This window comes from Argiope bruennichi, chromosome X2 (assembly GCF_947563725.1).
Source record: "Argiope bruennichi chromosome X2, qqArgBrue1.1, whole genome shotgun sequence".
Taxonomy (NCBI): Eukaryota; Metazoa; Arthropoda; class Arachnida; order Araneae; family Araneidae; genus Argiope; species Argiope bruennichi.
The window spans coordinates 28,366,267-28,378,601 of NC_079163.1; the positions used below are offsets into that span (position 1 = coordinate 28,366,267).

General features: G+C 30.4%; 1 protein-coding gene across 1 annotated transcript; it reads left to right on the forward strand.

Annotated features, from left to right (window-relative positions):
• Positions 1-7,518, forward strand: LOC129959929 (uncharacterized). Its single transcript, XM_056072834.1, has 3 exons — positions 1-90; positions 2,718-2,775; positions 6,827-7,518. The coding sequence occupies exons 2-3, from the start codon at positions 2,739-2,741 to the stop codon at positions 7,435-7,437; spliced, it is 648 nt and encodes a 215-aa protein (XP_055928809.1). The 5' UTR covers positions 1-90; positions 2,718-2,738; the 3' UTR covers positions 7,438-7,518.
• The last annotated feature ends 4,817 nt before the right edge of the window (positions 7,519-12,335 follow it).

The following is a 12,335-nucleotide window of genomic DNA, read 5'->3' on the forward strand; positions in this document are numbered from 1 at the left end:
ATCGTTAAGAGATAAGTCTTCACGATAAAAGAAGATGTCAATTTAAATAAAGCCACACAAAAGTTTGATTTCTATTCGCATACAGCTCAGGTAAGCACTTTTTATAGAAACTTTTTCTTTTCTTTATGTTGTCGTTATAATAATTTTGTAAAATCCAATGTTTCGTTTATCCAAATTGGCAAACATTAGTATATATTTTGACGTCTAATTTTAAAAGGTAAATTTGGATTTAGTTCATTCGAAACTGGTAGGCCACAATAAAAATTCGATTTACACAAAAATTCGAATTAATAAAATTGGAAGAAGAATAATTTTAAAACTAAAAATAGAAGTTAGAATTTGTTTTTAGTATTATCACTTTTAATGAAAAATGCTTAATTAATAAGTAAATAGTAAGTAACTTTAATTAATAAAGTAATAAAAATTATAATGAATAATTTTAATGATTTTAAAAATAATAATTACAGTATGTAATTTAATATTTTTAAATAATAATTCCAGCATGTAAATAATTTAATAAACAAACAGCTAAATGCACTTTAAACGTAACAGTTTGGCAATAAATCTTCAAAATAAACATTGCAATTAAAACCTACCATGTTCAAACTTTCTTTTTCAAATGAAAACTTTTTTTATTGCTTTCTTAATGAAATATATTTTAAAGCAATAAAATCCAATAATGAATAAAGAACTGTAAAAGTCATTCATTTACGAAACATTTATTAATCAATAAAATCAATTCGGAAAAAAAATTCTAACATTTTTCTTTTGCTTTCGAATTAACAAAAATAAATTTGAATTATAGATGATGTTTTGACATGTTAACTACTTGCCGATTCACCAGTAGCAAACATTTATTCTTTTCTAATACATTGCTCGACAATAACGTTAAAAGTAGTACGTGTGAATAAAAAATACAGTAATAAAATTTGAAACAATATTTATCAGTGGATCATTTTCTCAAAAAAAAACAAAGTCACTCCGATGTAAAACAATTTGAAAAATAGCAAGCCAGTTGTCAGTAGAATTTCAAAAAACCTCAGAAAAAAAAATTCATCATAGCCGAATTTACTAAAATCTAAATTGAAATCCTTTGATCGAAGAATTTACTACTGTTCTTTCTCATAGGAAAGGAAAGAATTGTGCATCTGCAAAGAATTTATGAATCTTCTCTTTTGTGTTATGTGGGATGACTTCCACTCAAATCTAACGATATATTTTTTAAATTGTCTCAATTAAAACTCAGTAACACGACAGCCCATGTGGGCCAAGGCCTATGGTGTCCATATCTGCTTTCTTGACCAAGGGTCCTGGGGTGCAAGGCATATGTCCCGGTTGGGTGGTCAGCCTAACGCTGAACCCTCAGTGTTTAGTTCCCAAACATGCTTATATATATATATATATATATATATATATATATATATATATATATATATATATATATATATATATATATATATATATATATAACACGTATATGTAAAAATACTACAAAACATGCAAAAATAAATTTATTTGAAAAAAAAAGGCTTTTTTTTAATATAATGCAGGTAATAAGCATCAATTTTTGAAATATTGTCCATTTGAATGTCAGATGGGATTTTTCTGAAGGCATTTTAAAATAAAGTTAAAGGATGAATCCATTAATTGCATTTAATTAAATTAAATGCAGTCTGTTTTTCAGCTGCATGGAGTAATAGTAGACGGCATTTTAAAACATTGTAAAAATTGTATTTTTCAATTCCTTTTTCACCAAACATCTATGAAAACTAAAGAAAACATACATGAAATTTTAGTTAAACATTAAATATTACGAAAATTAAGAAGCATTCCTTTCATTCTTAAATATTTAAAAGTAATTCTTTGTTGGATTTGCCCACTCTATACGTAGTCATCTCATAATTATAATATGTATCGTTGAGGTTATTTTGTGAAGGTAGTTTTCGCAAAAAAGCATTTCAAATGAAAAATAAGAAATAAAATGTTTTTACGGTCAGTGATTTTGATAATAGAAAAGACTTTGTTTAAGTAATTTATGTATTCTTGCAGTATTTGTTCAGTCCGTAGAACATAATGTAAAGCTTGATTTAAAAAAATATTACGACATATATTCTCTAACTTTTTTGTGTATAATTTTCTGGGTATTTCAACTGCTACTATAAGATAATCAGATTAATATCTTAGATTGTTAAATAATATTGTACGAAAATTAACGTTCTATATTTATATTAGTAAATAAATATGTATTTTTCAATAGAGCAGTTAGGCTTAATAATGTTTTTTCTTTAAATATATATATATATATAGTAAAGATGGAATTTGATATTCTTGCAGACGCTTGACTCACGCTTTTTATAATCTAAAACAGGAATATTTATTACTGAAAAAAGAAATAATTTACACAAAATGTTAACAATAATTTTTTCTGCGGTATTTATTAAATAGTTATTAGTAAATAATGGAGTAAATTCATGCGCATGCGTTATATACCAAATGCATCAAGCTTATTTTATTTTGCAATCTATCGTGTCTTGCTGAAGGAAAGAAGGTATCACTCCATAGACAACACGTAAATCACGTGTTGTTAAATGACAAATGACAAGTGCATTTACGTTTATATTCAACTGCGACGTCATTTTAATTGACTTATTCAAATGCAAAGTTTTTTTCATAAATAAAATCCTTTATTTTCATTGTCTGATTTTGTCTTTTTACAGAACCATAAGATAGCTGGTGAAATGTTGTTCTTCGTATCCTGTTTGATTTTGCTTGCCGGTATGTCTGATTCTTCCATTATTTACTCTTTTTATACAAAAAATATAATTTGTGACTTTCAGATGCATTCTGCAATAATTGCAAGATTAATAAAAGAAAATAGCTTTATGATGATAATTTTTGAACATATGCTTTATTTTTCATTGAATTATCAAATACCATCTGATGATTTTATTGTGAAAATCTCTATACATTGAGTCTGCTTTATTGGAAACAGCACAGCATACTGAGAAGTTGGCAACCCATGCAAGTAGCTTCAATGGTAAATTTTGATAACGCGACAAACGCAAAAATATTTTAAATCCTCTTGTATAAAAAACTCTATATACGATAAAAACCACGTAAAACGTATTTGTGAATTAATTTTACGTCTAATTTTAGTTTCTAATATTTTTTTAAGTTTTAGTTGAAATTAATTGTTATTCGCCAGATCGTTATTTTTCTCTCATTTGTACCAAATATACTAACCGATTTCGGGCAATCAGCTGCTCGCCCACCAAATTATTAGTATTTATTTTGTCAACTATATGTCGTAAACTGCATCTTATCGCAACAAAAGAAAGAACTATATCAAATTATACTTGCAAAATTTGATAGGTTAGTTATATTTTTAAAATGGCGAAATTAATTGTGGATATCAGTCTAGCTGTTGCAGTTGGGAACTTTGTCAAAGTTTAATTTTGTGATATCTCTTGCACATGAAAATGATAAAGACAGAAGACAATTTATGATGTATATAAAGGGTCATGATCTTTCATATGAAATAAAAAAGTGGTGCTATCAACATAGTGGAAATGGCTTAAGCTTTCTCTCCTCAAAGAATCTGCAAGGAAGTAGTGTTTTTGAGATTTCTCTCCAAAATGGAGAATGGAAGAAGGCGTGCAACCAATGCTGATGCATCTTTTATATGAAAGAAAAATCGGGAAAATCGGTACAGTAGCTGTGGTCAGATAATACTAAAAAAATTTTCCATGGAAAATGTACAGTGAAGAAGTGTTTTAGAGGTATATCTAAAATAGAAGATGATGATGGTCAAGTAGCCATTAATGGCATATCATAACTGGTCACCTGCATAGAAATAATGAGCTCACGTATAAAATTAAAATAGTATCAGAGAGATCATGAGCTTTCAAATAAAAAAAATGTGGAAATCAGACTGCTGGTTGGAGAAAAGAGACTTTTCTTTGTTTTTACCAATCATTTAAATATAAGTCCAATCATATAAAATATGTAACTCACATTCTTTCGTGCGGATCATTGAAAAAGACATATAACAAATAGACAGTTTAGCAAGAAGTGTTTATATTCAGCTTTCTCAAGAAATAAATTCAAAGAACTTAAGAACTTAACATTATGAGAAAGATATGAAGAGTAGTGCATTCTTTAATCAAATGAGAGAAAATTATTATCATTTTAATTCGTGAATTATTTTACTAGGATTAGATAATCCGTCAATGAAATAATGTCAAAAAAGCCTTATATTATACTCTTTCCGTTCTTCTATTTCCTGCAAGGTTATGATTTAAAAAAGACCAAACGGGATTCTTAGCTACTCCTGGATAAAATATGGGAGATTTTATAAACTACAAAATAGGTTTTTATCCGAGACAGGAATTATTAGCTGAAACTTTGAATCGTAAAATTTCCAAGAGCATGCACTTCTATTAGATTTCTTAATTCTAATAAGTGCAGTTGAACTCTAATACATCAAACTTCCATGCCTAAAAAAGTATTTATACATCGAACTTTTTTCAGAAATCTTGGATTTCTATTGGAAAACAGTTTTTTGTAAATCAAATATATATTCTATTTATCTTGAATAAAGAATTTGCATAAAAATAATGCATGCTTATTGCAGTTAAAAGTATTAATAGATTTCATTGATAAGAATGAGTTTAAAATAAATGAGGGGAAAAATAATAAGCTCAAAACGCCTTTGAAAAAATAATAAGCTCAATTAACACTTTATCAATATCTCCATGAGGTTCTTTGATATTCTGAGTATCGGGCAATATCGTGAGGATATCGTAGCTTTGTTATTGAGCGTTTTGTGCTAATAGTGAAAACTTGCCTGTAAATCGTAAGTTATTCTTAACTTCTTCTCTGCGAATGCCGTTCTAAAATTAGAACGGGATTTTAATTTTAAATTCAGTTTAGCTTTAAATTTCTTATACTTGACAATAGTTTTCTAAACTCTATTTAAGCATGAAAGAAAGATCAAGAAAAGATGTAGAAAGTGGGAAAAATGATTCCAAAAATACGTTTCACTCAAATAAATATTGAATTCATTATTTCAATATTAAAAATTATTTTTCATATGAATATATTCTTTCAAACTAAGCAAATTCCAAATTAGATACATATTTGTACTTTTTTTAAAAATAAATTTCTTGGTCTTATAATTATCCTAATTTAATTAAACTTTTAACCCTAAAAAATTAAATATCCGTGATTGCTTTTAGTAAGAAAAATGACAAAAAATTTGCCATTCATACTTCTGTAAATCGAAATTTCTATGTATCAAATTCTGTCAGAAACTTTCTAGTTCTACTTATATTAAAGAAAAGCAACTTAATTAAAATTTGTCAAACACTACATGAAAATAAATTTCTCGGAAACCATACAACTTAATTCGTTTATTTTATTTCATCTTTTTTCGAAGCAAAAGATACTTAAAAAGAAAAGCTTAAAAAGACTTTTAAGAATCTTGCAACTCGACATTCGAATGCGATGGAATAAAGTAATTTATTGTGAAAAGAAAAGAAAAAAAAGCTTTTGTTTATCTTATAATATCTTTATTTTCCTGTTTTCTTATATTAGAAAATTTATATCACGCTTTTCAGAATAATAGTCTTTGTGCTAAAAAGTTCCCTTGATTGCAAGATGTCTATTACTTAATTTATTTCGATTAAAATTACCTTTATTATTAATGTTATTAGGAGATTAAAATTTTCTTCTCATTAAAATATTTATTTCTCACAATAATTGCCATGAGAAATTGGAAAATGGTCATTTCAAAGACAAATAATTGGGAGACAATAAAAAAAACTTAAGTGCATATAGATAACAGGCAAACAAAGAAACTTGGATGGAATGATTTATTGACAAGCCTCAATAAATCATTCCATCAATTTTACAACAGCAACAGAAATGAAGACTTGAAACCTAATAAAACCCATTGTTCATATAAAGCTTTACTATATTAAAAATTCCAAAAGAAGGCAGAATACTCTAAGATATCACTTAATATTTTAGATAATTCATTCATTGGCATTTATTTATTTACTAGAAAGTATGCCTATCTAGACAATCGTTTAGCAGTCTCTAGAATTTAATTGTCTTAGATTAGCTAACGAAAGTTGAAGTAGAAAATATCAGGAACATTAGCAAAGTACTTAAGAAATAAAAAAATTATAACTTGTAGCGCACTTTTGTTGTGTAATTAATTAGAAGTTTTATTTTCTTGCAATGTAGTCTTCTCTATCTGTAATGTTTACTTACACTCAAATCAAAACTAATGACTAAAATCGGATTCAAACAAATAGAAGTCCACTAACAGAAAAAAAAAATGCGATCTCGAGTACAATTTTTTTTTTTTTTTTTTAAATTTCTGAAAGTAAATAATACTAATAATCTTCAATTTGGCCCATGAAAGGATAATATTATGAGCTCAGTATGAACATAAAATAATAAAAATTGCAGATATCAGATCATTAACCTTTGCTATTTATTCATGCTCAGATTTATTCGCACAACGGTAAATCAATCAGTTTAAATGTTTGAAAAAACCTGCCTCAGTTGCAAAACACCAGAAGAAAAGTTTGGTTATCGTATCTGACAATTCTTTGGATCAAAAGGTTCGGTATATCTTTAACTCCGCTCAGCATTACCGACGACGTTGGATTATTATTCATATTTATTTGACGAAAATGCTTCAAAAGAATTAGGTCTAGCATGGTTGTACTTTGTAAACTGATTACTTTTACGGAAATTTTTATCGGCCGTGAAACAAAAGCATAATATTCATGAATTATAACATTTTTAATTACAGGGGAATCATTGTGTCTCCCATCAGCTAATCAGTACGTAGACACTGTTCTTCACACAACTCTCCAAAATGTCATTTTGAATGAGAAGTACGAACCAACTCATCTTCCAGACTTCACATTCGAATATACTGACAAAACATTCATGGGGAAGGTCCATGGCAAAGCTGACTACAAAGAAGGATCTTTGAGTGGCCTTTCTCAGGTATCAAGAGTAGGAGATTGCCAAGGACCACTTAACGTATCCGGTTCTACTGTAATCAACTGCACCCTCGGCTTCAACTACTTGAAAACAAGCTACAAAGGCAAGGTGAAATATGGAGTTCTGCCAAAGGTGAGCATCGAGGCAAAAGCTGAAGTTTCTGCAACCTGGGTAGTTGTTGGAATTGCTAAAGGCTTCAACCAAAGGGAGGCTACAGTTAAATCTTTTGCACTGAGACAAATTGGACAGGTGACACCTCATTACACTGGTTTAGGGCCTTTGAACAAGTATGTGAAAGTGCTGCAAGAAAATTACAAAAGCCGTGTCGCTTCTGAAGTTACCAATGTTATTAACAACAGATTCAAATATGCTTTGAATTTAGCTGTTGCTCAAGTGCCAATGCCTCTGCGTTAAACTGGCTGATGTTAAAAGTAAAATGAGAATGAATTGCTATGTTTTATATAGGATTTAAATAAATACAAAATTTTTGCAGTATTTGTATCATGTCATTCATTTATTTTTAATGACTAGAATAATTGCTTCTTCTGTTGAATTTATTACTGATGGTTTTATCTGTTATAGCACATATTTCATTGCTCGTTTCAAAATATGATGCTATAGTGCTAATCTCATTCAACAATATATGAAAATTCTCATCTGTTATGGAGGAAATATTTAAATCATTATTAGATATTTTATAAATTCGCCATTCCTGAATGTCTTGTTATGGTAAATATGTTTTAAGTTATTGCATAACATTCTGAAGAAAATGATTTATTTAGTGAAAACAAGTGCTCACTTTATTGACTGAAGTAAGCTCTATGTCTGAAAAATAAGAAGTGAGATTAGAAAATTTCAATGTTTTATCCCTTAAAGTTATGATACCCTACATAAACCAATCATCTCATAGGAGAAAAAAATTTCATTGATTCTATTGTTATTAATATTCAAGTATTTCCATAAATTATTGAATTCACGAAATTTTCTATGAAAGTAATACTTCTTTACACTCCTGAAATATAAAGCATAACTTCTTTATTTTTTCTTAAAGAAGTGATATGAACCCTATTCGCTCAGATATTCGATTAAGAAAGTTATAGCAGTCACTTTTTCTGAAAAGCATTATTAAAAGGGAATATTTAAAGGCAGTAAAAGCTTCATCTTTAGAATATTCCATACAGAATCTATTTTATAATATGAGGAATTACAATCGAACCATTTATTGATGGTTGTCCAAATATTCAATTCAATACAGTTGGCTCGTCTATCACATGATTAATCCGCTGGAACAAGCATGAAGCTTAAACTGCTACGCCATCCTAATGAAAGCAGGATCACCACAGTACTCCTCTTTCTGCAGTGCAACAGGCACTGGAATCAGAGGTAACGAAGATCAAAGTCTACTCAACAGTTAGATCTGGTCACATAAGGTGGTGGAGTAGAATTCGAAGGTAACACAGGACTCAACGTAGAAGGCTCAGGTATTGACTGCTTTGAAGATGGAACTGCAGCTGATGGAGACGATATAATTGGTGCAGATGTCTGGTTAGCATTTTCAAAGAACGAGGGCTTCACATGATCAATGATGATCGTAGATGTTTTGCTGTTCTTCTCAATTGTGAAAGTTTTATCAGTACGTCTGAGTACACATTAAGGGCCATCATACGGTGCCTTCAGGGGTTTCATAAATGGGTCGTGGCGGACGAACACATGAGTGCAATACTCTAAAGCTGGATGTATGGACACGTTTTTATTATCATGAGAAGTAACTAACGAAGGTTTGAGCTACTCCATCACAGTCCATAATTATTTTTAAAACTTACGATGTTCAACATTAAGTAAAGAGGTCTTAAAAAATTCCGAAGGTAGTTTCAGGGTAGTGCCATAAACCAATTCGGCTGATGTGCACCGCAGTTGCTCCTTTAATGCCGTTCTGAGTCAGAGTAAAACTAGTGGAGTTGATTCAGTCCATTTCATAGATTCATGATATCTGACACTTTGTTTTAAAGAACGATGAAATCGCTCAACTATTCCATTGCTGGACGGATGATAAGGAGTTGTTCTGATTTTTTGTACACCCAAAGTTTGATTTAAAGGAAAACGAATTACTTTCGAACTGTCGTCCCTGATCTGTCGTGATGATTGAAGGTAAACCGATGCGTGAGATCCACTGATCAATAAACGGTTTTTCTGTCGTGCAACGGTTTCGGCAGAAATGTCGGAGATGGGAACTGCTTCAGGCCATGATATGAAACGGTCTATACAAGTGAGTAAGTATTCGAAGTTGTTTGAAGGCGAAAGGGGTTCTACAAGACCAAGATGAACATGACTGAATCTCGCTGAAGGCAAATGGGAAGATTTAAGAGGACTATTGATGTGTCTAATTACCTTGCATCTTTGGTAATTTAGACATGAACGAGTCCAGTTCGAAATGTCTTTTTGCATAGATGACATACGAATCTCTCCAAACTTAAACATTTAGTTGCACGGATACCTGAATGAGAGAATTTGTGCAAAGATTGGAAAATTATTTTTCTGAAATTTGTTGGTACGTAATGTCTGACTATGTCCTTCCTGACTTCACAGTATAGTTTCAATGAAGTAGAATCAATCGAGAGAGGTTTCAAAACAAGTAACAGTTCATTCTTTGATAAAAGTGTCTGGAGTTCTTCATCAGAAGCTTGTGCATTCACCAAGGCACAAAATTCTACTTTTGATAAATGCACACTGCTAATTCGGGGCAATGTTTCGGCAACAAAATTTGTGAACCCGATATGAGCCTAATATTAGTGCTGAACTGAGATATGAAATAGAGATATCTTATCTGTTTTGGAAAAGAAGAATCAGATCTTTTTGTAAAAGCAAATATTGGAGGTCGAGGGTCACTAAATATTATGAAATTTTGACCTTCTAATAAGTATCGGAAATGTTTTATGGTTGTATATATCGCCAGAAGTTCCCTATCATACGTACTATATTTACATACTGAAGGTGAAAGTTTTCGTGAATAAAATACAAATGGTTTTTGACCATCGGATGTAGTTGTATGAAGGACGGGTCCAATAGCTAAGTCAGAAGCTTCGACCATGACGGATAATTGCTGATTAGGTGCATGAAAAGGCAGAGTACCTGTATTAGCAATGTCAGCTTTGCATTTCTCGAAAGCTTCCAGAGACATCTATCCAGGGAACAAGTCGCTTATCGTTCTTTTTTTAATTTTTTTAAAAGTTCATATAAACTAGCTTGTGTCTGTGCGGCACTAAGCAAAAAACGACGGTAAAAATTAAGCATTGCCAAAAAAAACCCGCTTAAGCTCAGCAATATTTTGAGATTTTGGAAATTGAGAAATAGCCTCAACCTTCTCTGGTAGAGGTTTGGCTCCTTCAGATATGATCGGATATTCCGAAAACTTTATCGATGGTTGTCCAAGAACACATTTCAAAGGTTTGAGTTTTAAACTATGTTGAGACACTCCCATAAATACTTGCTTTAAATGCTGTTTATGTTTTTCAGGGTAATTCGATTCAATTAGTACATCGTCAAAATACGGCACACAGGAATCCAAGTTGGACAAAACTTGATGTACATAGCGTTGAAAAGTTTGGCAGCGTTTCATAAGCAAAAAGGCATAAAGACATATTCGAAAAGACTAAATGCAGTTGTAATAGCTCTATTTAGTTTGTCAGTCTGATTAACAGGAATTCCATGATAAGATCTCATCAAATCTAGGGTGGAAAAAATTTGTGTGCAATCTTGGATATGAGGTACTGGATACCTATCAGAAATGGTAATTGCATTCAAACGACGGTAGTCACCACTCGATCTCCATTCGAAGTTAGTTTTTTTTACCATGGGTAGAGGACTTGCCCAAGAACTGCTAGAAGGACGCACTATCTCTTGTAATTAGGGATTGCAATATCGGACCAAAAGTTCAATACCGGTATTCGGTATTTTTTAGATCTTAATACCGGAACACCGGTTTTAATACCGGTAGTAGAAATTTTAGAAAAAGAAAGAAAACACAGGTGTTCCTGTGTTTTATTTGAGAGTGTAAATATCACAAAAAATAATTTTTAACTTATAAATTATAACAGTATATAAAGAATCACAAACAAGTAAAGGAACATCTTATTTATTTAAATCACAAAAAAGTGTATATATCACTATTCAGTCTGTGGTACTATTACAAATTTTTGAAATGTGATCTTAAAAAACATAATGCATCAATTATACTGTCATTAAGCCTGGAACATAATTTTGTGCAAAAATTACCAGCTGTCGAAAACGCTCTTTCGGCATCTACGCTAGTTGCTGGTACTGTTAGCAATGCGCGATACACTTTTTCCAAGTATTTACCTCTAAATTCCTCATCTTCAAATAAATCGATTTCTCTTCGGATGGTTTTGGATATAGCTGATTTCTGTATTGTATTTTGGTTTGTTGAATTTTTTGTTTATTTATCGCTAATTCTAATTTTTGTTCAAGAGACAATTCCTTTTCCCTATCGACATTAGTGTTACCATAATCTTCGATAACTGTACTGAATTCTTCTGAATGTGGATAGGTTTGTGGGTAAAAAATTTTAAGAAAATTTACTATAAACTTTATCAGAGTTGAATTGGTTAGTTTCTTTTCTTCGTTTTTCATTTTCATTTTTAAAATCATTATAATTATGCAAATACCATAAGACATTTTCTATTCGGTATGCCTTTCTCTTGTGCTATTTTTCAGTATAATATATAATTCTTCAGATAGTGATGTGTGCTGTTCTTTCAATGACTCCAACATGAAATTTTTTGTTGCATTAGCTGTTAATAAATTGGAATCTCTCCGATATAATGCTTCAACAGCCAGTTTTATTAGAAGTATAACTGATACAGTTCTGGATATTAAATCGAATTCACTATCTGAAAAATTAATTTTCAGGTTTAAGTCGATTATTGCTTTTTGGGCTGGATTTCTCAGTTTCAAAAATCGTTCCATCATTAAGAGTAAACTGTTAATGTGTTTTAGAATCTAATATTAGCATATATTTTGTTTTATTTTCAGTTAGTATATATTTTCGTAATATGGCATTTTTTGTAGGGGAACGTTTAAATATCTTAACAAGTTTTCGAACTATATAAATTATACGAAGCAATTCTTAATGGGTAAATATTTCATCCTCATTAGCAATATCGTCTTCAACAATTATATTGTCATTATCTTAATTATCAATATCACTCTCATTCCCTTTAAAGTCAGAATCCGAAGTTTCTATATTCACAGTATTTGGATTCTTCTGTTCTTTAATTTTTTGGTATAATACATCT

Coding starts and splice junctions, on each gene's coding strand:
- LOC129959929 (XM_056072834.1), top strand. CDS start 2,739: ATGTTGTTCTTCGTATCCTGTTTGATTTTGCTTGCCG. Junction 2,776..6,826: donor CTGTTTGATTTTGCTTGCCG/GTATGTCTGATT, acceptor TTTTAATTACAG/GGGAATCATTGTGTCTCCCA.